The sequence below is a fragment of the Herpailurus yagouaroundi genome, unplaced genomic scaffold (assembly GCF_014898765.1).
Source record: "Herpailurus yagouaroundi ecotype Mexico unplaced genomic scaffold, PumYag 188, whole genome shotgun sequence".
Taxonomy (NCBI): domain Eukaryota; kingdom Metazoa; phylum Chordata; class Mammalia; order Carnivora; family Felidae; genus Herpailurus; species Herpailurus yagouaroundi.
In genome coordinates this window covers 35,625,540-35,652,418 of record NW_024412419.1, presented here as the reverse complement: position 1 = coordinate 35,652,418, position 26,879 = coordinate 35,625,540, and the positions used below count along the sequence as shown (strand labels likewise).

The window sequence follows — 26,879 nt, the reverse complement described above, 5'->3', positions numbered from 1 at the left end:
GCAGTGAGCAATTGTGAACACACTTGAGACAAATGAAAAAAGAAACTTCTCAGGGCTACTGTGCTCCATCTTGAGGGGTCCCCCTGCTCCCACAAACCTTCCCTGACCACTAGTCCTGCCTTACTGAGCCCTCTATCCCAGAATTCCTGCAAGAATAGACACAGCCTTAATTACCAGGCTTCTGGTCTCTGGTAACCTTGTAGGTGTCAGTCTTGCTTCTCTCGTGAAACCCTGGAAAGAAACTCGGTGTCCCTCTCTCTCTTTTTAAAAAATCTCTCACAAATCTCGGCAAAGAATAGGTGCACTTCACAGACAGGGGCTGAAGGGGTCCTTGAGTGAATCTACAGTGGCTCCTAGCACAGCACCTGACACAGAATCTACACTGCAGTCAAACAGGTTTGAAGCAATAAAATGCACAATAGAGAATCATTTCTACAAAGCAGGTTTCGGCACTCAGGAAACAGTGGAGAATGCCAGGCATTTGGATCAGGCTCCCTGTCCCTTTAACAAAACTCAGACATTTCTCTTCTACTTACAGACCTGAGAAGAAGGTGCTGGACTTCCATCTGTGTAACGTGCAGCTCCTGGGTCCATGTCACCTGCTCGGTAGCCTTCTTCTCACACGGGGGCCCAGCACACAGCCCCACAACCCAGCACTGGGCACAGCAGTGCAGGAGTGGTTGATGGGGAAGGTTTCTCCTCATACCTCCAGGCCCAGGGGACATAGGGGTCAACGGCCACCTCCTGGAGTGACCTAGCTTCATGTCCTCAGGATGTGGCTTATGAGACAGTAGAGGAAAATGCAGACCCTGGGGAAAGGCCTCTGAGAGTCTCAGTGTGGCTGGGGGCAAATCAGCCTAACCAGCCTGGCCTGTGAGCCACGCAGGGGGCCAGGGAACCCAAGACAAGGAGCACCTGATGCTGAGCGCTGGGGCGAGCGCACACTGAGCCTTCCGGCTGAGCCACCATCCCAGCAAAGGACAGCATAAAACCAGGCACAATCTCCAGAAATTTATTGGAAACACGATACAAACTGATCAGTAGACGGCATCTACTTACAGACAGACAGTCCACACTGCAATATCACGCTCTGAATGAATTATCCTGGGGAAACACTCATGACCACTGATGCATGGTCCAGGCTAGTGTGCTCTGGCAGGGAAAATCAGAAATTGGGGACAGAGGGAATGGAGGGGAGGCATGGACAGAAAACTAGGACATGGCTTTCCTGAGGGGAATGGTGAGGTGGGATTGCTAAATGCGTAAATTCCCCCAAAGGAAAACAGGGACAGCCGTTAAGAATAAAGGCTTTCCCCCCTCCCTTCCAAAAGCATTCTCCTCTCTAGGTGAGTGAGAGTCTATGAACCCCCCACAGGGGCAGCTCCTCTGTCTACCCTCACCGGGGTCTTAGGATAGCGTGGGGACGTAAACACCAGGCTGGACATGACACAGGGCAGACGGAGGACACACACGTCCCGGCCTGCTTGCCCTCAGACCCTCTCCTCTACCTCCCCCGCTCTGCTCTGAGTGGTGGGCCTGACCACTGCAGCGAGCTTCTCCTGGGACCCCAGGTCATCTGGCTTCCAGTGGGGTTTAACTAACGAGAGGCACCTGAAGAAGCTACAGAGCACGAGGAAAGCAGAAGCCAGGCTATTTGTCCCCCACACCTGGGGAGCGGGGACTTTTCCGGCAGGGACCATGCCTCCCCATGGCCCCAGCTCCCACGAGATCGGCCTCTGTGGGCCCCAGTTCCTCCCAGTGGCTCTAGTCCCCGTGCTCTGGTAGCATAGCCTCTCCCCATGTCCCACCAGCTCCGGGTGGTGGCAGTTTCCTGCTGTCGTTCTCCACCTCTGGGCTGCCCCTCATTCTCCTGTTCGGCCTCTCCGCTCTTCTTGTTTCTGTGTTCAACAGTTCTCTGGATTAAAGCTCCTCTGGTTTAAATACTTGGAGTGGCTTCTGTTTCCCCGGTTGGACGCTGACTGATAGAAACAGGGCTGTGGGCAAGGTACAGCTGTGAGAGGCGGGCTGAAAACCAGTCTGTCCCCCTCTTTGACACCATCTCTAGGAGTGGGCAGGTGGTGACGGCAGAGGGGGAAGATGGCTTGTGAACTTCTGTGTCTTCAACCAAGGGAACACAGATCAGGCTCAGCACAGCGAGTGCCACTGGGCACGTCTGCTGTGGCCGTGCAGACGGATCCCGCATGTCCACCCCACAAGCTCACTGCTCAATGGTGACGCTCCGGCCCCAGGAACGGGGTGGCTGGGAAACCCTCTCAGCACCAACTGCTCAGAACGGCCAAGGCAAAGGTTAGAGGCTCCTGGGTGTCGTTCCTCCAGTCCCTGGAGTGTTCAATCAGAATGCTGGGAACTTTCCAGAGATGAAATGGGAACGTAAGATCTTCGTCAACGGCCTCTTTGTAGGAGGATGGGGCTGCAGAACCTGGAGTTCTCACTACAAGGTGAAGAGCTTTCTTGGTACATGTGGCTCAATGCAAACTGCATGTGTCCCAGAGCTAAATGGGAGCTACAACTGGGGTGGGTGGGCTTCTCTGTTCTCCTTTCAGACCAGGCTTGGCCCCCAACTCCAAATCTCCTGGGTCTGGGTGAGGAGGGACTCTCCCAACAGGCAGAGAGAAGGAGGCTGGCAGCAGAGTCATGGGCAGCAGACTTTTCTCTAATCAACAGTCACATATCACATGGGTCAGGAGAGGTGCGTGTAAGGGCCAGGGAGCCATTGCACCTTCTGTGTCCGTGTGTGACAATAAATCCAGGGCGGGACACAAGACAGCCTTCCCATGTCTTTCTTTAGAGAGAACACACCATGTGGCATGGGAGGCAGAGTGCCAGTTGCCTCTTCTCCCAGGGCTTTTTGGAGGGGGCTTCTCTGCAGGGAACCCTGAGGGCGATGCCTATCACCTCCGCCCTGCTCCCTGGACACCTCTGACACAGGCCTTCCATCGGGACCCCAAGCCACAACCCAAAACAGCTCCAAGAGTTGGTAGTGGTGAGAACATCCCCAGGTCACCCTTGCAAAAGCCAAAGGTGAGAAGCAGCCCCTTAGAAGAGAAGCCATGCTGGCTGCAGAACTGGAGGGAAAAGGCAGCTCGATCTCTCGGCATCGCCTTCAGCCGTCATCCACTGTGTTCTCTTTGCTGAGCTGAACCCAGCCTCTGAGGATCTGGATGTCTACAGTGTCGTCATTTTAGCGATACTGCACTCTGCTTGGGATCCCGAGCCCGGGGGGGGGGGGGTGGAGGCAGGGGAGAGTGTCAACTCAATTGTAGTCATTCTGTCCTGCAACCACCTGGCTGTCTGGCCATTTATCCAGCTGCAGACCCCGGGGACAGCTGGAAGGCCAGACTCCAGTTTTCCTTCACGGTGCCGTGAGCCTGTGCCCTGCAGCCTGTCCCTGAAATGGAGGACAGGGAGTGGCCAGACTCATGTGCCTGGGGGGGTGTGGGGCACTAAGCTATTCCTGCCCCTGCAGCTGTGTGCACAGAGCCGCAGAATGGCCAGCCTGCCGTGCCAGCGAGGGCTGGTGCTGAGGGCAGACAGGAAGAGCCCAAGCCAGCGAAAACCGGGTCACAGGCACGTCTCCCGGGGCCTAGGGACATGTGTTCACAGAACTGTCTGGGCCAGAAAGGTGGGGGGCTCGTGGTCATACATACACACCTGCACACACAGATCTCTCACTTCACCCTCATAGGCCAAACAGATTCCGTCTGCTTAAAACAAACCTGGGTGATTTGTGACTCGTGGAAGGACCAACCTGGCTGCAAGTCCTTGGAGGCTGGCTGGGCTGTAAGGGAACAGGGCAGTACACGAATGGCTTGTCACAGTGATATACACGCTCGACTCCGTTTAAACACCTGCTCTTGCTGGAGCTGAGACCAGGGAGAACCAAGCAGGACACCAGCCTCTCTCTGACAATAGAACACATGATATGAAGAGCTCACAGGCTTACCAAAAACGATTTTCTTATTTTTCTGTCAGAATCTCATAATTCTGTACCTAGGAAGGGTGGAGGAGGGGGAGCCGAATATAGAATGCAGGGGTGGGAGCAAAATTTCCCCGTTAAAAAATATAAAGATGAAGCCTATTGAGAGAAAGCCAAGTGACAGTAACGGCAAGGATGGGGGGATATCATGAACGGCATAAACACTGGCACATTTCTTAAGAAAAATCCATTCAGAAAGATGCCATGTCCCTCCTGTACACCCTCGTGGTGCCTACAACAGGGCTGAGCAGACACATGCAGGGCAGCCGCAGATCTGAGCTCTCAGCAGCCCCGCTGCCCGAGGAGCCGCTGGGCCTAGGAGCAGAGGGCTAGAGAAGGAGGAGGTGCAGGGGCTCCCTCGTCCCCTCAATTTTCAGGCAGGTCCCGCCGTGGGACAGTGAGGTCTCTGAGAGGAAAGCGAGGTGACACGGATTCACACATGGAGATGCAGCTTTGGGGACGTGTCCTCCCACAGTTTCTTCCCCTGCCCCACCGAGTCTCCAGGGGGCACATGTGTCTGTCTCCCACTGAGATGTACTGGAAATGGGGCTGCCTCCTTCCCAGGCACGACTGTGAACATCAGCAGGACAGTGTAGCGAGTCTTGGCTTATAGGATGAAACAGGGATAGCTCAGTCCGACACGCAGCATGTGAATTCTGGGGAAGGAGAGAGACAGGGTCAAAGTTAAAAGAGTTCTGATGGAGGAGGCCAGGCGCGAGCAAGGACAGAATCAGCCTTCCCACCAACAGTGTCACAGACTTCAAGGAAAGGCGGTCTGGCATTAATTCAAATAAAAGCTCACAGGGTAGTTTAAGGCTGGAGGGAAGTCCAATTGAGGCCGAGAAAATATGTGAATGACACTGAAGCATCTTAAAAGCTGGGTTTTGGATGGGCGGGTTTGGTGGTCACGGCCAAGGCATACAGCATACCAGGCAGGTGCTGATGGGCTTATCAAACCGACATCGCGGAACGTCTCTGAGCAGATACTGAGGAGTGGGGAGCACAATTAGCCTGGAGGAGACACAGCGTGATCTGAAGTCACCATAATTCATCACGGTGATGTGGGCACTCAGAGGCTAGGAACACATTTTCCTACGGGAGGGGAGTGAACCCCAAACACCCACAGTGTCATAGCGACCCCTCCTTCCCACCCCCCTCTGCTTCCCCCCCAAATCTTTAACTCTCCTTCCCAGGGTGGGTTATCTAGAGACTCTCAACAGAAACAAGTAAACGAAAAGCAGAAGTGGCCTGTAAACCACATCATCATCATCTGGTATCACTCACAAGGTTGTGAAACCTTTTGCTTGGTTATTAGGAAAGTGGCTGGGAGGGCACTGGGGGTTGTTTGCTGAGATGGGACCAGGTGCCCCAGCCAAGGAAGTGCTCAGACATGCTCTCCCATCACATGCCACTCTGCAACCAGGAGAGGACAAGGGACGCTCACCTTCACAGCCTCCCGCCATCCTGAGGAAGGTCTGCAGGATGGAGCAGAGCTGCGCCTTCACTTCATGAGCCTTTCTAGAATAGGGGAGATATATGTACACAGCCTGGTAGTTGATAGGGCTTGGCAAATATGTGTTAAATAAAAACCCAGATAATTGAGTTTAGGACTCAGGCTAACATTCGCCTTATTGAACTTACTATGGGATATATAACTGCATGATTTAACTTTCATCAGAACCTTGTGAGCATCAGAAAGGGTGGGAACTTGCTCGAGGTCATACAGTGAGTAAGTTGAGGATTTGAACCCATATCTTCTTAATACAGGTCAAGATTTCCCTACTACACCAAGCTGCCCCATTTTCCATCCATCCCAGTAAGAGCATACTGTCCTCTTCAGTGTCTAAGTGAAGGGTTATGTATGTGTCAGAGCCTCTGATATTTCTTAGAAATCTCTCTCTCTCTCTCTCTCTCTCTCTCTCTCTCTCTCTCTCTCTCTTTTTGCAGGGGGTGAGGGGTGGGTGCTCTGTCATTCATTTTTTGGTCCAGCCCCTGTGGAATTAAGCCATCTGCAAGAAGAGCCACTTGGTGAACTGTGCTTTCTTTTATTTGTGCCAAACTTACCTGCTTCAGTTTCAAAACTGGCATCTAGGTTCACACCTGGCTTCTTCACGCTGGCCGTGGTTTTGAGATATGTCACCTCTCTGCATTCCTGGCTGAAGAATCCCAGTGCTTACCATCTGCCCTTGCAAGGCTATCACTTCACTGCCCCGCGCTTAGAGCTTCCTGAGTCCCACCGCATTTCCTTGAAGCAAGGAACAAGAGCCATATGCGGGGCCCAGACACAGAGGCCCCAGCACAGCACAGAGCTCCAGGACAAAATGGACACTCCTTCTCAGGTCTCCTTCCTAGATGATATAGCCCAAATCATTTCCCCTTTTTGCTTATAAATACATTCTCAGAAGCATTAATCTACATTTGCTACTTCTGTCTATACTAACCCTGATTCATAAGCACTTGTTTTTTTACAAACATTTCCCTCTCGGTTTAAACTATTCAGAAGTACTTCGTGTCCACGGACTTGGAGATTCTACACTCTAACCAATGCAATGAAAGCAACCTTCTTGAAGGTTTCCAGCTGCTGGATTCTGAGTTCATTTCCATCCCTTCTGTAACCCAGAGGAGAAGCCACCATCAGAACTTTGGAGGCTGCAAAGCAGATAAACGAGTGATAACAGACTATGCACTCAAGAAAGCCAAACCTGAAGCTGGCAGTGTGGAAAGCCAAGAACCCGATTTGTCTGAAGGGCCCTCAAGTGGCTCAGGAATTAACACTAGAGACCTCTGGCAGTGAGGGAGAGATACTGAAGCAGGGAGATCAGTTGAAGGCTGTTTGAGAAGCAGCTGGACCCCGAGAAGCCCTCCTGACTCCATACCCCTACGCAACTGCCTGCCTCCCACAAGTCTGAGTGTGTATCCTCTGAAGAGGACCCGACAGAGGGTCTCAGTCCTAGGGGACAGTAGGCAACAAGCACAGTTGAGGGCAGGGCTGGCTACTCCAAACCTGAGGAATCAAGTGAACATACGCCTATTGGTGGTGAGACCTCCAGCCTTCTTCCCATTTAGCTCCCAGAAAGCATGCAGCTAAACCTTCAACTTTGGGGGGAGAGACTGTTCTATGGTATGGCATTTGTGTCCCCACAAAATTCCTATCTTGAAATCCTAATGACCAATGTGATGGTATTGGGAGGGGTAACCTTCGGGAAGTGCTCAGAGGGCGTAATCCTCATGGGTGGGATTAAGGCTCTTATAAAAGAGACCCCACAGAGCTCCCTAGCCCCTTCTACCATGTGAGGACACAGAGAGGAGTCAGCAGTCTGATACCTAGAAAAGGGCTTTCACCAGAACTCAACCATGTCAGCACCCTGATCTTGGACTTCCCAGCCTCTAGAACTGTGAGAACTACATTTATGTTATTTGAAGGTGATCCATCCACAGTATTTTGTTATAGCAGCCCAAATGGGCTAAGATAGATAGGAAGAATCTTCTCTGGGAAATGTGACCAGCCTATGAGACCAGCCTATGAGATAGTGGCATTTGAGTCACCGAACAAACGGTCCAGCCTGATCACCATACTGGGAAGTGTACTACAATCTCCCCCCATAAGCAGAGCACAGAGCTTTCAATCTGATTCTATTCCCCTACTCTTAAACATTCGTAGACAACCACAGGTCACCAGGGAAAAACCTGCAACATAAACGTCAGAGGCCAAAACAAAGAACAAAGAGAAGAATTAAAATTGGAAGAAACAGACTATTCATGGAGAAGAAAACTTAAAAAACAGAAAATGCTATAAATATCCTCAGAGGAGTAAAAAAAGATACAGTATCCATGAAACACAAACAGTATGCTATCAAAAAAATAAACAAGCAAACAAACATGAGAGAGCCAAGGGGAGCTGGCAGGGAACCTACTGAAGAATTCTGCATTCTATAATGGTGGGCTAATTTGTATTAGATTAACCCTCCAGCCAATAATAGTAACAAACTTTGGATAAAATATTTAAAAAAAAACTCCTTGAAGATTCTGGAGAGCAACCAAAAATCAGGCAAAAACTGGAGGGCATATGATCCTTGAAAAAAAAAAGTGAGATTAGGGGAGATCCACTCTTAACTGGCTTTTCCTTTGTGGGCACGTTTTCCAGTACAAAAGGGAAATGGCTCAATCAGAAAACTGCAATCTAAGCGGGCTGAAGAATCAGGGAGAGTTCAGAGTTTGAGGCTGCCAATACAGCTGGAAATACAGGAGGAGGTCCTGGAAAGGAAGAGGACAGGGAAAGGGAAGCTGCCATATCTACATACAAATCCCCCTCAAATCATTGGCTGATTCTGGAACTGTGCAATTGTGAGGTGGGGCCCTAAGAAGCCCAGATGGAAACATCAGCTGGAAGGCTAACAAAGGCTGAGCAGCAACCTCAGCAGCTGTCTAGTACTGGGAAGACAGAGTTTGGAGTTCAAGTTCTGACAAGTGGGAAGGGCTGTGCAAACAACTTGGTCTTTCTGTTGAAATCTCATGGAACTCAGAGCAAAACTGAAATAGACCAGACCTATTAAAGCTTTAAACCAAGCCTGCATAAAACCAGAAGAGACTCTTGGATACTGACAACAAACTGAGGGTTGATGGGGGGTGGGGGAGAGGGGAAAGTGGGTGATGGGCGTTGAGGAGGACATTTTTTGGGATGAGCACTGGGTGTTGTATGGAAACAAATTTGACAATTATATTTTAAAAATAATAATAATATAAACAAACAAACAAACAAACAAACAAGCAAACCAGACTGCATAGAATCAAAGTGACCTGCCAACTTAATTGCTTGCTAGAACAAAACGCAACACTCTGCAGTGGAAAATAACAGAATCCGGAGTCTCTAAAACTTATCATCCACACTGACCAGTATTCATTAAAAACTAATAGCCTGATCAACCCACCAAAAGAAAATACAGTTAGTAGAAAATGACTAATGAATGATTCAGATGTTAGAATTAGCAGATATGGATATAAAATATTCACTATAGGGGCACTTGGGTGGCTCAGTCAGTTAAGCATCTGACTCTGGATTTCAGCTCAGTTCATGATCTCACAGTTTAAGAGTTTGAGCCCCGCCTCAGGCTCTGAGCTGACAGGGAGGAGTCTGCTTGGGATCCTCTCTCCCTTTCTGCCCTTCCCCTGCTCTCTCTTTCTCTCAAAATACATTTTTAAAACTTTTAAAAAAAACATAAAAAAATAGATGATTGTTGGGCACTTGGGTGGCTCATTTGGCTAAGTGTCCAGCTTCCACTCAGGTCATGATCTCATGGTTTGTGAGTTCGAGCCCCACATCAAGCTCTGTGCAGACAGCTCAGAGCCTGAAGCCTGCTTTGGATTCTGTGTCTCCCTCTCCTTCTGCCCACCCCTGCTCATACTCTTTCTCTCTCTCAAAAATAAATAGATATTGAAAAAAATGTTAATAGATAATTATTTAAAACCATAAAAAAAGAAAATATTCTCTATAAGTTTGTTAAAGAATCTATAGGGACACCTGGGTGGCTTGGTTGGTTAAGTGTCTGGATCTTAGTTTTGGTTCAGGTCATAATCTCATGGTGGGTTTGAGCCTCTCATTGAGCTCTGTGCTGATAGCATGGAGCCTGCTTGGGATTATCTCTCTCCCTCTCTCTCTCTCTCATGTTTGTGTGTGCACACTCTCTCTCTCTCAAAATAAATAAATAAATAATCTTTAGCCAAAAACAAAGAGAAAAATAATCTATAAAAAAAAAGATGAATGTACAGCGACCTGCAGAATGAACCTGGACCAATTTCTTACACCATACACAAAAATAAACTCAAATGGATGAAAGACCTAAATGTGAGACAGGACGCCATCAAAATCCTCAAGGAGAAAGCAGGCAAACCCTTCTTTGACCTTGGCCACAGCAACTTCTTACTCAACACGTCTCCGGAGGCAAGGGAAACAAAAGCAAAAATGAACTACTGGGACTTCATCAAAATAAAAAGCTTCTGCACAGCGAAGGAAACAATCAGCAAAACTAAAAGGCAACCAACAGAATGGGAGAAGATATTTGCAAACGACATATCAGATAAAGGGTTAGTATCCAAAATCTATAAAGAACTTATCAAACTCAACACCCAAAAAACAAACCAGTGAATGAGTGGGCAAAAGACATGAATAGACATTTCTCCAAAGAAGACATCCAGATGGCCAACCGACACATGAAAAAATGCTCAACATCACTCATCATCATGGAAATACAAATCAAAACCACAATGAGAACCACCTTACACCTGTCACAATGGCTAACATTAACAACTCAGGCAACAACAGATGTTGGTGAGGATGCGGGAAAAGAGGATCTCTTTTGCATTGTTGGTGGGAATGCAAGCTGGTGCAGTCACTCTGGAAAACAGTATGGAGGTTCCTCAAAAAATTAAAAATAGAACTACCCTAGACACAGCAATGGCACTACTAAGTATTTATCCAAGGGATACAGGTGTGCTGTTCCGAAGGGACACATGCACCCCCATGTTTGTTTGTTTGTTTATTTATTTATTTATTTATTTATTCAACGTTTTTATTTATTTTTGGGACAGAGAGAGACAGAGCATGAACGGGGAAGGGGCAGAGAGAGAGGGAGACACAGAATCGGAAACAGGCTCCAGGCTCCGAACCATCAGCCCAGAGCCTGACGCGGGGCTCGAACTCACGGACCGCGAGATCGTGACCTGGCTGAAGTCGGACGCTTAACCGACTGCGCCACCCAGGTGCCCCTGCACCCCCATGTTTATAGCAGCACTATCAACAATAGCCAAAGTATGGAAAGAGCCCAAATGTCCACTGATGGATGAATGGATAAAGAAGATACACACACACACACACACACACACACACACAATGGAGTATTACTCAGCAATCAAAAAGAATGAAATCTTGCCATTTGCAACTACATGGATGGAACTAGAGGGTATTATGCTAAGCGAAATTAGTCAAAGAAAGACAAATATCATATGACTTCACTCATGAGGACTTTAAGACACAGAACAGATGAATATAAGGGAAGGGAAGCAAAAATAATATAAAAACAGGGAGGGGGACAAAACATAAGAGACTCTTAAATATGGAGAACAAACAGAGGGTTACTGGAGGGGTTATGGTAGGGGGGATGGGCTAAATGGGTAAGGGGCATTAAGGAATCTACTCCTGAAATCATTGTTGCACTATATACTAACTAATTTGTATGTAAATTTAAAAAATTAAATTAAAATAAATAAATAAATGAATAAATAAACGTTAAAAAAAAAGATGAACGTAATGGGTAACAAGATGGTGTATTTTAGGAGAAATATAAAAAAAACTAAAAGGAAATTCTAAAACTGAAAAATACAAAATCTGAAATGAATAATTTGTTAGATGGGATAATAGCAGATCCAATACTGTAGAAGAGGGACGTGTGCTTGGCTCAGTCAGTTGAGCATATCACTTGATCTCTGGGTCATGAGTTCCAGCTGCATGTTGGGTATAGAGTTTACTTTAAAAAATATACTGCAGGGGCACCTGAGTGGCTCAGTCGGTTAAGCGTCTGACTTCAGCTCAGGTCATGATCTTGCAGTTTGTGAGTTCGAGCCCGCGTCGGGCTCCGTGCTGATAGCTCAGAGCCTGGAGCCTGTGTCAGATTCTGTGTCTGCCTCTCCCCTGCTCCTGCTCTGACTCTCTCTGTCTTTGAATAATAATTAAACGTTAAAAAAATTAAAAAAAAATACTGCAGAAGAATCAATGAATTTGAAGATCTCTAAAAAAAAATTACTGAAACTGACAAACAATACGTACTATATGACTCCATTTATATAAAATTCTAAAAAATATAGTCTGTGGTGACAAAAAGTGGATCAGTGGTCACCTGAGATGATGTGGGGAGATGGGGTGGGTGGGAGAGTAGATTATAAAGGGGTACAAAAAAGTTGTTGAGGGTGATGGATAAGTTTATTAAGTATATAATGGATGGATAAGGGATTGTGGTATTTCCTGGGGTATACATATGTTAAACTTATCAAGTTGTACATTTATTGTTATTCATTAAAAAAAATTTTTTTTTAACGTTTATTTATTTTTGAGGCAGAGAGAGACAGAGCATGAATGGGGGGAGGGTCAGAGAGAGAGGGAGACACAGAATCGGAAGCAGGCTCCAGGCTCCAAGCTGTCAGCACAGAGCCCGACGCAGGGCTCGAACTCGTGAACCACAAGATCATGACCTGAGCCAAAGTCAGACACTCAACCGACTGAGCCACCCAGGTGCCCCGTTATTTATTTTTTTAAAGTTTGTTTATTTATCTTGAGAGAGAGAGTGTGTGCAAGCAGGGGAGGAGCAAAGAGAGAAGGGGAGAGAGAGACTCCCAAGTGGACTCCATGCTGACACTATGGCTGTCAGTGGGGCTCAGTCTCACAAACATGAGATCAGGATCTGAGCTGAAATCAAGAGTTGGATGCTTAATCGACTGAGTCACATAGGCACCCCTCAAGTTGTATATTTTAAATATGTGTAGTTGAGGGGCACCTAGCTGACTCAGTTAAGTGTCCCACTCTTGATTTCAGCTCGGGTCATGATCCCAGGATTGTGGGATACAACCCTGCACTGGGCTCTGTGCTAAGCGTGCAGCCTGTTTAAGATTTCTCTCTCTCTCTCTCTCTCTCTCTCTCTCTCTCTCTCTCTCTCTCCCTCTGCCCCTCTCCCTACTCATGCTCTCTCTTAAAAAAAAAAAAAATGTATATAACATATATATGTACATATACATATATATACATATATATGTATATCTATAAGAATATATATAAGGATCATTTCACAGTGATAAAAAGGTACAAAAGACCTAAAAATTCTAATTATATATATCATCAATAACAGAATTTCAAAATACTAAGGCAAAAATTGAATAAAGGGAGAAATAGACAAATCTGGTTGGAATGCAAATTTGAGAAAGTCTCCCAGAAAATAGAGCAAAAAGACACAGAGAAAGAAAACTGGAGAGACAAAGGAAAATCGGAGGACCAGTATAGGTCTAATGTCCAATATCTTGACCCTTTCTTCTGCTGACTTTACAGTTCCAGATACCTTAAATGTGGTCAGCCTTGTTTCCCCAGAACTCACTCTTGGCCTTGCTCCCCGGCTGCCCTGGAAAGGGGCTCCTTGTTGTCACTCAGCGAAGCTGCAGTTAGACTGTCATGGAAACAGTCTTCTCAGATTATCTTCTTCAGGCACCTCCGTTTAACAAAGTTGCCTTCAAGCTTGCTCCTCAGTTTTACATTAATTGCTTTTCATATTCATTTATATGTAAATAATTGTTGATAAAAATAAATATTTGGTTGAGGGAGAAAGATGCATAAATTATAACTCAGATGTTTTCTGAGCTTAAAGAGTACTCAGTCATCTGGAAGGGAAAACAGGAAACAGGAAAAGAAAATAATAAAGAGCAAGGTTGGGAAGCTTAAAATGAACCCAGGGGGAGGTCTCCAAATCAACTGGGCTGTGACAAATCCTTCCATTTCCATGGCCCTGGGGGGCCCCCCCGCAGATTCAGAACACTCCTCACTTCCATCCTGGGACCCAAAGAGAATGCTCAGGAGGATACCTAAATCAGTTGATTTCAGGAGTTGATTTACTTCCTCGGGGTATCAAGATCTAATACTGATGTCCTACTGCCTTTCTCAGACATCTGTGTCTGCTCTTTTGATGGATGGGTCACACTTACTCTAAGGAAGAGTTGTTTCTCAGGGACCTAATCCCCTTCTGCTGTCTCCCTCTCCCTCACTTTCCTTTCCCAAGCATCTACCTTTCCCCACAAAAAAACCAGGACTTAGCTCCCAAGTCAGGGGTTCCCTTTCTTAGAGACTCATCCTCTACATGTCATTGAGAATGGGAATACACTGGGACAGGTTGGTTAAAAAGGTTTCCTGTTGGGGCGCCTGGGTGGCTTAGTCGGTTAAGCGTCCGACTTCGGCTCAGGTCATGATCTCACGGTCTGTGAGTTCTAGCCCCGCGTCGGGCTCTGTGCTGACAGCTCAGAGCCTGGAGGCTGCTTCCGATTCTGTGTCTTCCTCTCTCTCTGACCCTCCCCCATTCATGCTCTGTCTCTCTCTGTCTCAAAAATAAATAAACGTTAAAAAAAATAATTAAAAAAAAAAAAAGGTTTCCTGTAATGACCCTTGCAGGCAAACAGAGATTGACTGAGGAGGCCAGAGCTGCCCCTGAGACCTGAGGACCCTTGAGTAACTACCATGGACTTCTGTCACTCTTCTAAGATCTCCATATTGCTGAGAGGGTATCAAGTATAGACTTCCGACAGGCTCACACACTAGTATTTCCCTCAGGAATAGGATAAAAGTATTCTCTGGAAGAAACTAATATTAGTAAACTCAGGAATGGTCCCAGGGGTGGCCGATTTGACATCCTTCCAGAATATTCCAAAACACCAAGTTGTTAATTACTCATGCCTAATGTACTTGGGTCTTTCTCTACAATGCCACCCTATGGCATCCACTCCCCTCAGATAATGCTTCCATGTCCCGAAACTCTCTAGATATATTAGGTACTCTGCTATAATTACTTGACATTCAATAAACCCTGGGGCCATAATGATCCATTGGAAAATACTGAAAAAAAAATTCAAAGTCACTTTTATCTATTAAACCAGGTTGTAACATTACATCCTGAGACAAGGAGATCAGAGGCAAATCCAGGGGCACTTGATGTTCTTCCATAAACACTATTTTGGAAAATAAAAAAAAAAACATGAAGTCTCTTGAAATGATATAAAAATGTTGACAGAAGGTGGCCTGGGCCCAAGTGTGCCTAGGAATGCCATCAGCTGTTGCTGGCAGTCTATTTTTGTTGGGATTTGTGAAGACAGCAGAAGCATTCTCAGAGCGCTCTCCCTGCTCTCACTGGTACAGTGGACCTCCCACCCCCCATTTCCCGGAGTTGGGATGCAAACAGCTGGAGCTGTTGAATCACTGAGTCAGAAACAAGTCGTCCAAAGGACAGTCTTCACACCCTAGATCATAATATTGTACTTAGAGGCATCCACACTGGATACCCTCTTCATAGGGGACTTAGAGAAATGATATTACTCAATGTGGAAAACAAATAAGGAAAAAAAACCTGGATCTGCACTGTATTCACAGACCCCAGGGGAAATAAGCCAGAAGAGAGCAGATTAAAAAGGAGTTTATTGTACCATTCATCAATTTCCTTGGCTCAGATGCCCTGACTCCGTCCCACTGATAACTCACCTCTCTCCTGAGCCTGTTGGCTTTGGTATACCCGACACACTGAATCCGGCTTCAGTAGTACCCCTGGGACAAAAGCTGTATCATCTCAGAAAAAGATGACAAGAGCACACCTCCAATTGATGTCCCCTCGGTCATATCACTACAAAACAGAAGTTGTTCTCTAGGGTCCCCATTTGATAAAGACAGAGACATAGCAGCCAGAAGCCTGTCCCTGTGCAGCAGAATAAAAGATCTGCTCCCTGGGGCGGGGAGGGCCAGGGCATCTTCTTAGGGGTCAGGAGAGAGGGGTCAGCCCCTCTCTCTCCTCCCTGGAGTGTTTTCTGACTCAGCCCTCATTCTGAAAAAGATTCCACTGTCTCAGGATGGTGATATTCCATCCCCTCTGCTGTAGGGTCTCTAACTGCAGGAGCCTACACGAGGCTAAATGAGCCCTCTTTATCAATCTGATTTCCTGTCTTTAATACTCCTTTAAATAGCTTAATCAAAGGCAATTTCTCTTTATAGATACTGGGCCCTTCTAATGTGCAAATATACTTTGGAACACACCCATTTACTTCCAAGCAAACCCATGAGTCATTTTTTGGAAATCCTATGTTTATGTCAGAAATAAATGTAAATAAATGTGTTGACATTTTATTTATATACAATCCACATATGACTACAAAAACTTTGGTTGATATCTTAACAATTTTCAAAATAGCTCTTCTAAAAAGGGTGGGGGGATAGAATCTGAGCACTTAATGAATACCTACCATGAGTCAGAGTCAATGTTGGGTGTACCCTATAATTTAATTTAAACACATTTCACCTTTAGGTGATTCTGTGAATTTTCTCTTGTTTCTTTTTTCTCCCCTCTCTCCGACACTAATATAGTTCCTATGCCCTACATTTCAGAAAATGTAGGGGGTATGTTATGGGCAGAAAAGCCTCACAGAGGCAGGAGATGGAGAGATAGCTTTGATCAGACAATCATGGCTTATACCTCACAGTCTACGTACAGAAAAACACCTACTATGTTCCTCTCTATATTCACAAACACACACCCATCTCCAACATGCAGAAAACATAAACATCTCCCAGGTACTTGTTGCACTGAGCACACAAATCCTGGTCCTTATACACCAAGTGGAAACAACCCCAGATTGGAGTTTAAATCTCATCTCTGCCACTTGTTAGCAGTGTGGCTTTAGCGAAATCCCTCAACCTCTTTGAGCCTGGGGTTTTTCATTATTAAAATGCATGTTATAACAACTATCTCATAAAGAGTTTGGAAGATCAGGGGCACCTGGGTGGCTCAATCGGTTAAGCATCTGACTTCAGCTCAGGTCATGATTTAACGGTTCATGAGTTCGAGCCCCGTGCCTGGCTCTGTGCTGACAGCTCAGAGCCTGGAGTCTGCTTCAGATTCTGTGTCTCCCTCTGTCTGCCCCTCCGCCGCTTGCACTCTGTCTCTCACATTGTCTCAAAAATAAATAAACGTTAAAAAATAATCTTAAAAAAAAAAGAGTTTGGCAGATCAAGTGGTATAAGGTAGACGCAATATCTTTAATCATTATCACAACCCCATTAAGGCAAATGAAATTTGTACTTTACAGAGGAGAAAACAGGTTTCAAGAATCTGAGTGATTCACCCAAGGCCACACAGGAAGTAATCAGAGAAGTGAGCAGTCAATCCTAGATGGTTCCAAACACTTAGAGGTGCGTTTTCCCCCATGGCACAGAGAAATCCCATCTGCCCTGTTGCCCTCTCTTTTGGGCTCTCACACATGGAAAGGCTTTTTCCAGTAATTGCTCTTGTCTCCCCACTGATCTCAGGGCTTTCTCTACTCCCAGCTACGTGGAATTAACCAAGTCAGCCAAATGTGGTAGGTCCTTGGCTCGCTGGCAATAAAAAGGTCACCAAAGCACCTGCAAGTCAGCAAAGGAGATAGGATTTGGAAAGCATGTGATGGCAGGCGGCACATTACTGGCCCACCGCCTGACGGGAAAGACTGGAGTATAGAGGACTGTGGTAAGGAGCCGTGTAAGTCTGTGTTTTGAAATTTCATTCTTCCTGCCATTACTGACCCCAAATAATGAGGCTTCTTACGTATGCAGATTCCGTTTTCACCCTTGGAGTTTAAGTTCCAGTAGGGGAGTCACAGAGGGCTGGGTGTGGCCCAGTGCCAAGGGTTAAGCTTAACAGAAGACACAGAGGTCTGATTTCCAACCATCGGTGCCTTTAAGAGGCCAGGGCCAGATGAAAGACAGTGACTTTCAGGAAGATGATAAGAAGCTGCCCATCATTTAAAAAAATTTTGTTTAACATTTATTCATTTTTGAGAGACAGAGAGAGACAGAGCACAAGCAGGGGTGGGGCAGAGAGAGAGGGAGACATAGAATCTGAAGCAGGCTCCAGGCTCTGAGCTGTCAGCACAGAGCCCAACAATCATGGCCTGAGCTGAATTTGGACGCTTAACTAAGCCACCCAGGCACACCCCCACCTTTTTTTTTTTTTAATGTCAGGTAAAATCCTTCCTACCAGCAGGAATCCAGAGCCTCTTTATCCATCATCATGAACTTCCAGCTGAAGGTGGAGGGTGAATAAAGGGGGGCAAGCCCCTGAGAAGGGGACAGGAAGCCCTAACGCTGAGATATCTGGATATGTCAGTACAGTCAGATTTTGTTTCCAGTTAAATTAGTTCTGTCCACCAACATCCTGTTTGGTGTGCTCATCTGTCTGGCATGCTGGTAATTAAGTAGCAATGCTAACAGATTTTATTACTGGATCACAGGGCAAGGCTTTTCCATGAGTTTGTATCCATCAATTCCAGCAAGTGATGGTATTGACTATCTCATGAAAACTCACTATTGGCCTAATTTTTTTTTTCCCCTAGTACTTTGAGTTCACTTTGGAAGCTCAGGTTAGTCTGGATCCTATGTCCCAAGGAAATAAGAAATAGACCCCTTTATCCCAAGGAAAAGCTTCACTGGGAGTACAAAAATGGGGACATTTTCTACAATGTGTGTTTCCCTTACACTTGTCTCTCAGCTCCACACCCATCCATTTAAATTCAGCTTAGTGACGCTGGGCCTGGGACTCTGCAAATACTTCTCCTTCGCCATCCGGCTCCCTGATACACCAGTAGGGGGTGCTAGAGGGAGGCTGTAAGGTTGGCAGCCACAGAAGGCACTTGCCGGGTCCTGCTCCCGCCTCCCCGCCGCCCCTACGGGCGTCACGCGCCCGTAGCAGGTGCAGTTTGCTCCGTTCCCAGCTTTGCTTCACGCTCCCAGAACCAGCCTCATCACACTTGAGAGATGCCAGCACCCGCAGAGCAGCGCCTTTCCTCGGGGCCTCAGTTTCAGCTCCTCGGGCCTCCTCGAGCCTCTAGCATGTGATAACCGCAACTGCTTGCTTTTGCTCTCCCAGCCCTAGGGATGGCGGCTGCTTCCTGTGCCCCTCACCATGTTCCGTCACCTATTCTGTCCTCCAAGGCCTGCAATATTGACTTCTTACGTTAAGTTAGCGAGCACGACTTCTGCGTTTTCTACTTTGCTGACAAATGTTTGAGAGCCACAACTTCTTTTATAACCGTGGTTAAGAGCAAACTCTGAAATCAGCCACACCTGAATAGGAATCCCAATCCATTTATGCAGTGCCTGGTAACTTTGGAAAATTTAATTTACTTCTCTCTAGGTCTCATTTTTCTCAATCACTTTCGTTTATTCAATCAATATTGATTAAACACCTACTAAGTTCCAGGCACTGTGCTAGGCAGTAGAAATACAATGTTATGCAAAACAGTTAAATGCCCTGACCCCATAGAACCTTCTGTCACGTGAATCAAATGAGATAACACAGGTACGGCACATGTCATCCAGCCTTCCTCTCCATACCATGCCAGGAGAGCAAAGACAAAGGGTCTAGAAGGATAAAGGTGTCTCAACAGCTAAGTCTTTCCAGAAAATGAGATGAGTGTCTTTCCCTAAACAAGGCTGAAGGTCTCCGAAAACATAACACCAGGGATTCATTGTACGTCCTGTCCATTCCTCCTGCTCGGAGCAGAGAAGCAATGACCTTGCAGCCGCAATCTTCAGAAGGAAATGGGGCAAGCAGGCGTAGAGAGGGAACACTATGAGGTGGCATTTTTTAGAAATTCTAAAGATATAGGTAGCTGTGATACAAGGAAAGAGCAACGTGAATTGCAATGCGGGGCTAGGACTGGGGCCCAGTGTGAGTGTGACCATTGGGCCCAAGTGGAAAAAGAGAGTAGAGAGCTGTTATTCCAACTGTAGTCATTACAAGAGTCTTCTTACCGGAAAGTGTAGATGCACATGCATGTGTATGTATCAAATGAACTGGAACTTAATTTCTGCTTTCAACAACAGGACTATACACCTAGAGAGGCCAGAGAGGTCATGAGGTGGAAAAGAAAGATCCCTGATTCCATTTAAACCTGAATCCAAAAGCCCCAGGCTGTGGGCAAGCAAAAGCTGGAAAGAAATCCAATCTCCACATTTGGACACAACCCGTCCTTAGTCTTCTGCTATCCAGATACCAGGCGTATTGTGGCAGAAATGGCCAGTGTCCTTGTTAGCGAAGAAGTATCCTGCAAGACTACTGTGTAGCTAAGTTCTTGAAAGTCATATCTATAACATATTGATATCCTATAAATGCAAACTAAACTCTTCACCCTCGATTTTTTATTCATTTTGACATCACTGGGACCACGGAAAGTCATACTGAAGGAAAACAACCACGGGAAACGATTACTAGGTCTATTCCACATCCCTGCTCTAGGGCCTCATTATAAATAATTTACTGTCATTGAAGGAATTTAGAAGCCCTGAAGACATGAAAAGCCTGGAGAGAGTTTTACTCGTAAATAAATACCAACGTTTCAACAATCAAGACAGCTTCAAATTCCAGGACTGTTGAAATGAACAGTATATACTGCCTGCATGATTTATTATGCTTGTGCTGATGGTCCAAATGGGGAGGATAATTCAATTCCACCTGAAGAGTCATTATAGGGCCAAGCCCCAAGAGAAGTACTTTGGATAAGAGGTGATATTTCTCAGCTTTTCCATTTCGAACAAATTATTATTTCTGTATTTGAGACATCACCCAGGCAATCTCCTTCATGACTTGTAGCACTCTTGAGCAATTAAAAAAAATTTTATAAGGTAAAAGAAGTAGGGGACAAATGCCAAATGCAAAATGATCCGCAGAATGCCGAAGAACCCTCCCCCCAGAGAGCACGGCTGCCTCAGACATAAGGTAAAATCGTCCCTTCTGCTCAAGAAAACATAAATGAGCAGTGAGAATGCATCCCAGCAAGAACATTATCGCCTAGCAGAGGCAACCTGATAAATACAGACTTCCTCTCCAAACAAGTCTCCTCACAGGGAATGTGAGCAAAGGGCCCCTTCTGAGGTGAATATCACTTGGCAAAATGTCCTCACCGTGGCACGCGGCAGCCTTCCCTCTTCTCCCCTTACCACACATTCAGTTCAATTAGAGGGCAGAAGAACCTGTTTGCTATACGTCTTGCATTTGTCATGGGACATGCTGAGAGCCGACAAGGGCAGAGAGGCCCTGGCCTATCAGACCAGCGCCCCCCCAGGATTACTGGGCTTACATACCATCCAGGCCATTGTGATGACTGTAGTTCCTTTTCCCCAAAATGCTCAGAGACGTGTGATTTGGGGTGGTTAGCATCCGCTTGGTAGTGGGGGTTTGCAGGCTTGGTGTAGATCGAATGACATTAGGTTTCTTCGAAGGATGGATCTCTGGCAGGGGGAGAAAAGGTTTCTCAACTCAGAGCATGGTATTAAAAATCTCTGTGTGCACTTACATTGCCTAATAGGCACACATCTTACTTCTTAATGAGCTGAGAGTCAGTTCCTTATGAGCCAGCCTGTTTTCCCAAGGACCTCCATAATGATTCAGCTTCAAGTGCTGTTACCATGGCTTTCCTTATCAAAAGTGAGCTGCCTCTTCCTCTGCTAGCTGGAGCTCTGAGCTTCATGTTGGGAGTACAAGCAACAACGACAACAACAAAAAACCACCAACAGAAAGCCACTGCCGCTTCAGAAGGTCACTGAAACACAGATTTACTAAGGGAATAAGGCAGCCAACTCTTCAAGGTTTTAGAAATGTAAACATTATCTGGAGAAGTAGCCTGACAGAGAAAACTAACTCTGCTCTATCAAAACAAAAACATAGCATGCAGCATGTCTGGGGTGTGAGAGATTTCTGAAAAACAAGATTCCTCATCTGGCTCTGCAACCAGGGTTTAGGACCAGGGTTAATCACGGCCAGTCCAGAACATGTGGATACAGCTGAAACCTGACACCAAACTCCAAATTCTACAGTCAAGACGTAGTGGAAGAAAAGCTTTGATGGAGGATATATCACACAACGATAACGTGCATGTGGCACACTGTGTTTACATCAAGTATGTTGTTGTTGGCCACATAACCCAGAATTACTTGCGTATTTCGGATAAAGCAGGAGGACAGAAATTGCAGCCTATAGGAACTGGATTTGAGGATCTCAGTCTGTTACTGATATGGACCACCTCTTGTCCAAAGCTAAACCTGCTTACTGATTCTGAGTCACCAGGTGTGCATAAGCCATCCTGTCTTCCCAGGGGAGGGCCAGGATATCAGCCTCATTTCCTGAAACTCAGGAAAATGGTTAGGATTGTTAGAAGTACTATATCTTGGTCTGGTCAAAACTCTACACTCGCCCAAATTCAGGAACAGATCAAGGGCTAACCAAAATGGAGTGCTGATTTTTTTTCACCGTGGCATTGAAGGCTTGCCAACCTTTTCATTACAACCTCCACACTACACTCCTTCCAGACCAGACAACTTGCCTTTGGACTCACTGAACCCTTTATTTATGAAGTTCCCTTGGCCTCAGAAAGGAAAAAAAAAATTTTTTTTCCCTATTGTTCTACCTATTTAAATACTACTTTATCATTCGAGGCTGAGATCAAATACTGCTTTCTCCACGTAGGCTGCCGGAACTCTCATCATCAGAAGTCACTCCTCCTTCTTCTAACTGTCCAATGAATATTGCCTGTAATTCCTTTATAGGAGCTAATCATTTGCTTAATTGTCCTTACCTGTGTGCTTTCCCTCCTAAACTAAGATTTTGGAGGGCAGAGTCTTACTCATCTTGGTGTTCCCCCAAATCAATTAGCATAGTGTCTTGTACGTAGTAAAAACTCAGAAATACGTTAGGTAGGGATGTGTTTCAGCTAGTAAGAAGAGGACGGCTTTGGGCTTATGTAGTAGGCACAAAGACCAGTTTGCCCATAGGAGGAACACACAATTACCCGTGGAAAAACTAATATGCAATGTTAGCTGCATATTAGAAATATGCAAATATTAGAAATAATTCTATTTCTTATGATCAGAGACTTTTCCTTGCATGGTGGGAGAAGGGGCTTCTAGGCTTACGTCCTGCGAGGGAATACAGACAGCAACCTTCAAGGACTTGATCACCATGACTAGGTCCTGCCTATGATAACCAGGTGATGTTTTCGGGGGCTATCAAAGCAACTCTTTAGGCTCTGAGAAATAAAACAAGAAATAAGGTGACCAAGTAAAATCAAAGAGGGAGCTGTGAGCTTCTGACTTTTGGATGTGCTGATGAGGACGAGATAATATACCAAGTTCAAGGCTACACTTTGAATTTTAAAGGCGTGTCTAGAGTCTGAACACTTCGTAACTGTGTATCTTTCTGACAGAGCAATAAGGTTCAATGCAACTCTGAGTACCTCTTTCACTTTTACTGAGAAAATAAAAAAAGCAAGAATATTAGAAGCACAAAAACATGCCATTATAGCTCCTATGTATACCAGGAACCATTTTAGGAACCATTATTTTGTAAATTACCTTAACACTCGCAAAAAACAAAAAGAGGGTGACTGCCTACTGATTTTTACAAATACTATTCTTAATTGTGCTATTTCAACATGTATATGGAACCATCACCTTTGGCAACTTCCAAGTTAAATAAGATGATAAAAACCAGAAAGCAATACAAATGTTTCCCTTTCAAAGTAACTTTAATTGGTACATTAAAACCATAAATATTTTTGAAAGGTGGGTTAAAACCACTTTTATCTCATTAAAAAAAATAAGCCAAGTGGAAGGATTTAAATCAAAACATTAAGAATATTCATCCTCTAAAAATTTAGTGATTCTTATTTTCCTCTTTTTGCTTCATCTGTATTTATATCCATAAATATACATTTTTATTTAATGATTTTTTTGGGGAAACAGTAAACATATCCATAACTGTGTGCATATGCTGTGTGTATATGTTTTGGTAATACAAAGAAAAGTTTCTAAAACAAAATAAATGGACTATATATAGGAAAGTATCCAATTTCAGCTACTTGAAAGGCTTGGATTTAGTTTAAGTGCATCAATTTAGAGTAGCCAAATACTGAGAAGATACCGAAATTGTTGTTTGAAATTTTCCCTCTGTTAGAAAATACCCACCTAAGTACCCAATGATACATGCCAAAGGTTTCCTAGTGCTTTTGCTTTTCAGTGGGCTTCCAGATAGTTCGGCATGTCTGTCTGCATCTGAGGAGAGAAGGAAACACGGAGACAACCAATGAGGCTGATTTCGCTACCTATACTACACATACTGCAGAAAAAAAAAAAAAGGTGCAAGTGGATGACGATGCAAAATATCCACCAGATTCCTGCATAGTTTCCTTTGGGTTTGAGAAAACTGTTTCTAGTTCTGGTTCCCAATTACTGAATGAAGGATTTACCTGGAGAACCCTCACTTTAAAGCCTCACAGGAGTATAGCTAACACACATCTTACACATGTGCTTTGTTTCTGTGTGGGCCTATCAGCAAAATAGTAAAAATATGCTTCCTTTCTAGCCATGGCATTGCTTCGATACAGTAGAAAAACTTCTGTGCAGTATGATGTGAAACCAGTCCTCATGTAAGATGAATCTGGCATAGAAAACAAAAACGACAGCTAACAGAGGCAACACACTTGGCCATCCTTGACCTATGGGAGTGAGGCTCCGCTGAGAAGTCTTCATCTCTCTTGATTAAACTCAAGTCCATTAGATAAGAGCCTCACGCGGGTAAAAGTGGGTCACTGGCTTTATTGCTGGTTTTCTTATCCTTCATATCCTACTGTGATGTCACTAGTGCTGAGATTCAAAAGTTTCCCTGTATGTAGACAGAGTATGTCATCCATTAGTCAGAACATTACAATACTGTGAATGGATATTAGCATTCATAAAAGTTCACATCACGTTCCTCATACCCTACCAGAAGACATTTCTGACGGAGAAAAATAAAGCATACAACACAAACACTCTCTGTGTTGTAATTAGCTGTCATTAGGGTGGCAGGGTAGATGTGGAACATGACTGCTCTCACACCAAAGAGTTAAGGTACGAAAATACAATTTGAAGGGACCAAAAAAAAAAAAAAAAAGCGTACTGAAATGTTTTTTAAATTTGCAGGTATTGTCATAAAGCTTAACAAGGTAGTTTTAGCAGTATTATTTTGCTACGTTTATGCTTTTTCCCCACCTTCAAATACTTGACAAAAATGTTCTGTAGGTTTTCTGTGGCTGAGACCACATTTTTAGGCGTACCTACAGAAAATTGCTTTTGACATCCATAGGGATATTCTGCACTATTAGTGTTAAAATGTGCAATTCAATCTGGAATCTCAAATCATTTAAAATTAAAAATTAACTTTTTCATAAGCTCTAGCCCTCTCACCAAGGAAACTACAATTTTTTTTAATGTTTTTTATTTATTTTTGATAGAGAGAGCATGAGCAGGGGAAGGACAGAGAGAGAAGGGGACAGAGGATCTGAAGTGGGCTCCATCCCGACAGCAGAGAGTCCAATGCAGGGCTTGAACTCAAGAACTGTGAGATCATGACCTGGGCCAAAGCTGGACACTTAACTGACTGAGCTACACAGGTGCCCCACCAAGGAAACTATTTTAACTATTAAACAGAAACAGGTGGGAAAATAGTATTAAAAAAAAAACCCATTTATAATAAACAAAGCACATATTGCAGACAGCCTCAAGTAATAGGAATCTGAATATGTATCCCAAGTACTGGCTAATTATTATACAACCATGGATAACTATAAATGATCCAATTTCTTTTCTGGCTCAGTGGATTTCCTTTGGAAGGAAAATTATTAAGATACAAAAATTTTCACCTGTTGTTGAACAGTAGTGAAAAGATAAGAAGAAATTCTAAGCATATTTTGGAAGAGTAATCTAAATAAACATTAAAAAGCAGCATGGGGGTTGCCTGGGTGGCTCAGTCGGTTAAGCACTGGACTCTTGATTTTGGCTCAGGTCATGGTCTCATGGTTCATAGGATCAAGCTTTATTTCAGGCTTTGTGCTGAGTGTGGAGCCTGCTTAAGAATCTCTCCTCCTCTCTCTCTCTGCCCCTCCCCCCCCAATAAATAAACATTAAAAAAAAAAAAACAGCACAAACCCTGCAGGGATCAAATACCTGCCAAATCTCTAGTATTTAATACTAAGTAATTCCTTCGTAATATTGCTAATTCATGCAAATTTCAAGTTAGACTTGGGATGAGGACAAGAGAAAATTTTATTTTTTTTATTAAGGAAAGAAAGCTTGAATGAATCAGCCTGGTACTTCCTCTGTGTTTTGGACAAAGGCAATCGTTGCATTACCAGTAATACGACTAACTTCACACTTTGTTCCCGTGGATGAGGCCCAAAGGAAAACTGCCAATGTGGCTACAGCTTCTGGACTCCCAAAGGACTATCACCTTGACAAGAATCAACAGAATGGACAGCCTATCAAAGGGGTCACCAGCACAGTACTAAAGATATTTCATTTGAAATTAAACTAATCTGCTTTTAATTTCTCATTAAATCAGTAGGATTAATGATGTGATGTGCCAAGTGACAATTTACAGAGCACCTGAGTGGGGGATCAAAGCTCTTTAGAAGGATCGCTAATCGCCAGTATGTTTTAAAAGAAAGTAGTTGGTGGCAAGAATTCTCAGTCTCAACGATGAGGAAATCAGGATCAAAAGTGCTAAAACTACCTAGTTACTGTTTGACGTCACAACTGCACGCATTCAGTGATACACTCTGAATATGCATGGGAAAAATACCTTCTGCCCCAAGGGAATGATCATAAACATAGGATTATCGGGTCCACACGTGAGTTGGTTAAACAGAATCTTGGTCTGCACTCAAGAGCAGGCCGGTGGTGCCACTTCTCAGTTGGTCCTGGCTCTCAAATTATTCACCTAACTCTACTGAAACACAGAGCATTCATTAGGATGCGTTAAAAGTGCACAGATAAAACAAGCCGCCTGAGAGATGCCCAAAGAACCCAGAAGGAATAAAAATTTGCCAGAAAGAGGGAGAACATGGGCTCCTCACTCAAATCACTTGGTTGCACACAGGCACATTTCTTTGGCTTCCTAGAGTTGCATCTCCTTGAGGTAAACCTAGAAAAACACTATTGCTTTTATTGCAACTCATGGTCATTTTTCTATAATGTTTTGGAAATATGTGTGTGTGTGTGTGTGTGTGTGTGTGTGTGTGTGTGTGTGTGTGT

The 26,879-nt window shown here is 44.8% G+C and overlaps 1 protein-coding gene across 8 annotated transcripts in view; it reads right to left on the bottom strand.

Moving 5' to 3' along the window:
• Positions 1-999: 999 nt before the first annotated feature.
• Positions 1,000-26,879, bottom strand: part of MTA3 (metastasis associated 1 family member 3) — a 221,566-nt gene continuing 195,686 nt past the window's right edge. For 7 of the 8 annotated variants that reach the window (XM_040496630.1, XM_040496628.1, XM_040496629.1 and 4 more), the window contains 3 exons: positions 23,775-23,861; positions 20,898-21,044; positions 1,000-4,653 (listed from right to left, as the gene is read on the bottom strand). In XM_040496630.1, the coding sequence (XP_040352564.1) occupies positions 4,628-4,653; positions 20,898-21,044; positions 23,775-23,861 (260 nt within the window). In that variant the 3' untranslated portion in view covers positions 1,000-4,627. Of the gene's footprint in view, positions 4,654-5,441; positions 5,516-20,897; positions 21,045-23,774; positions 23,862-26,879 lie in introns of all 8 variants that reach the window. The other variant, XR_005797288.1, reaches the window with a different exon arrangement.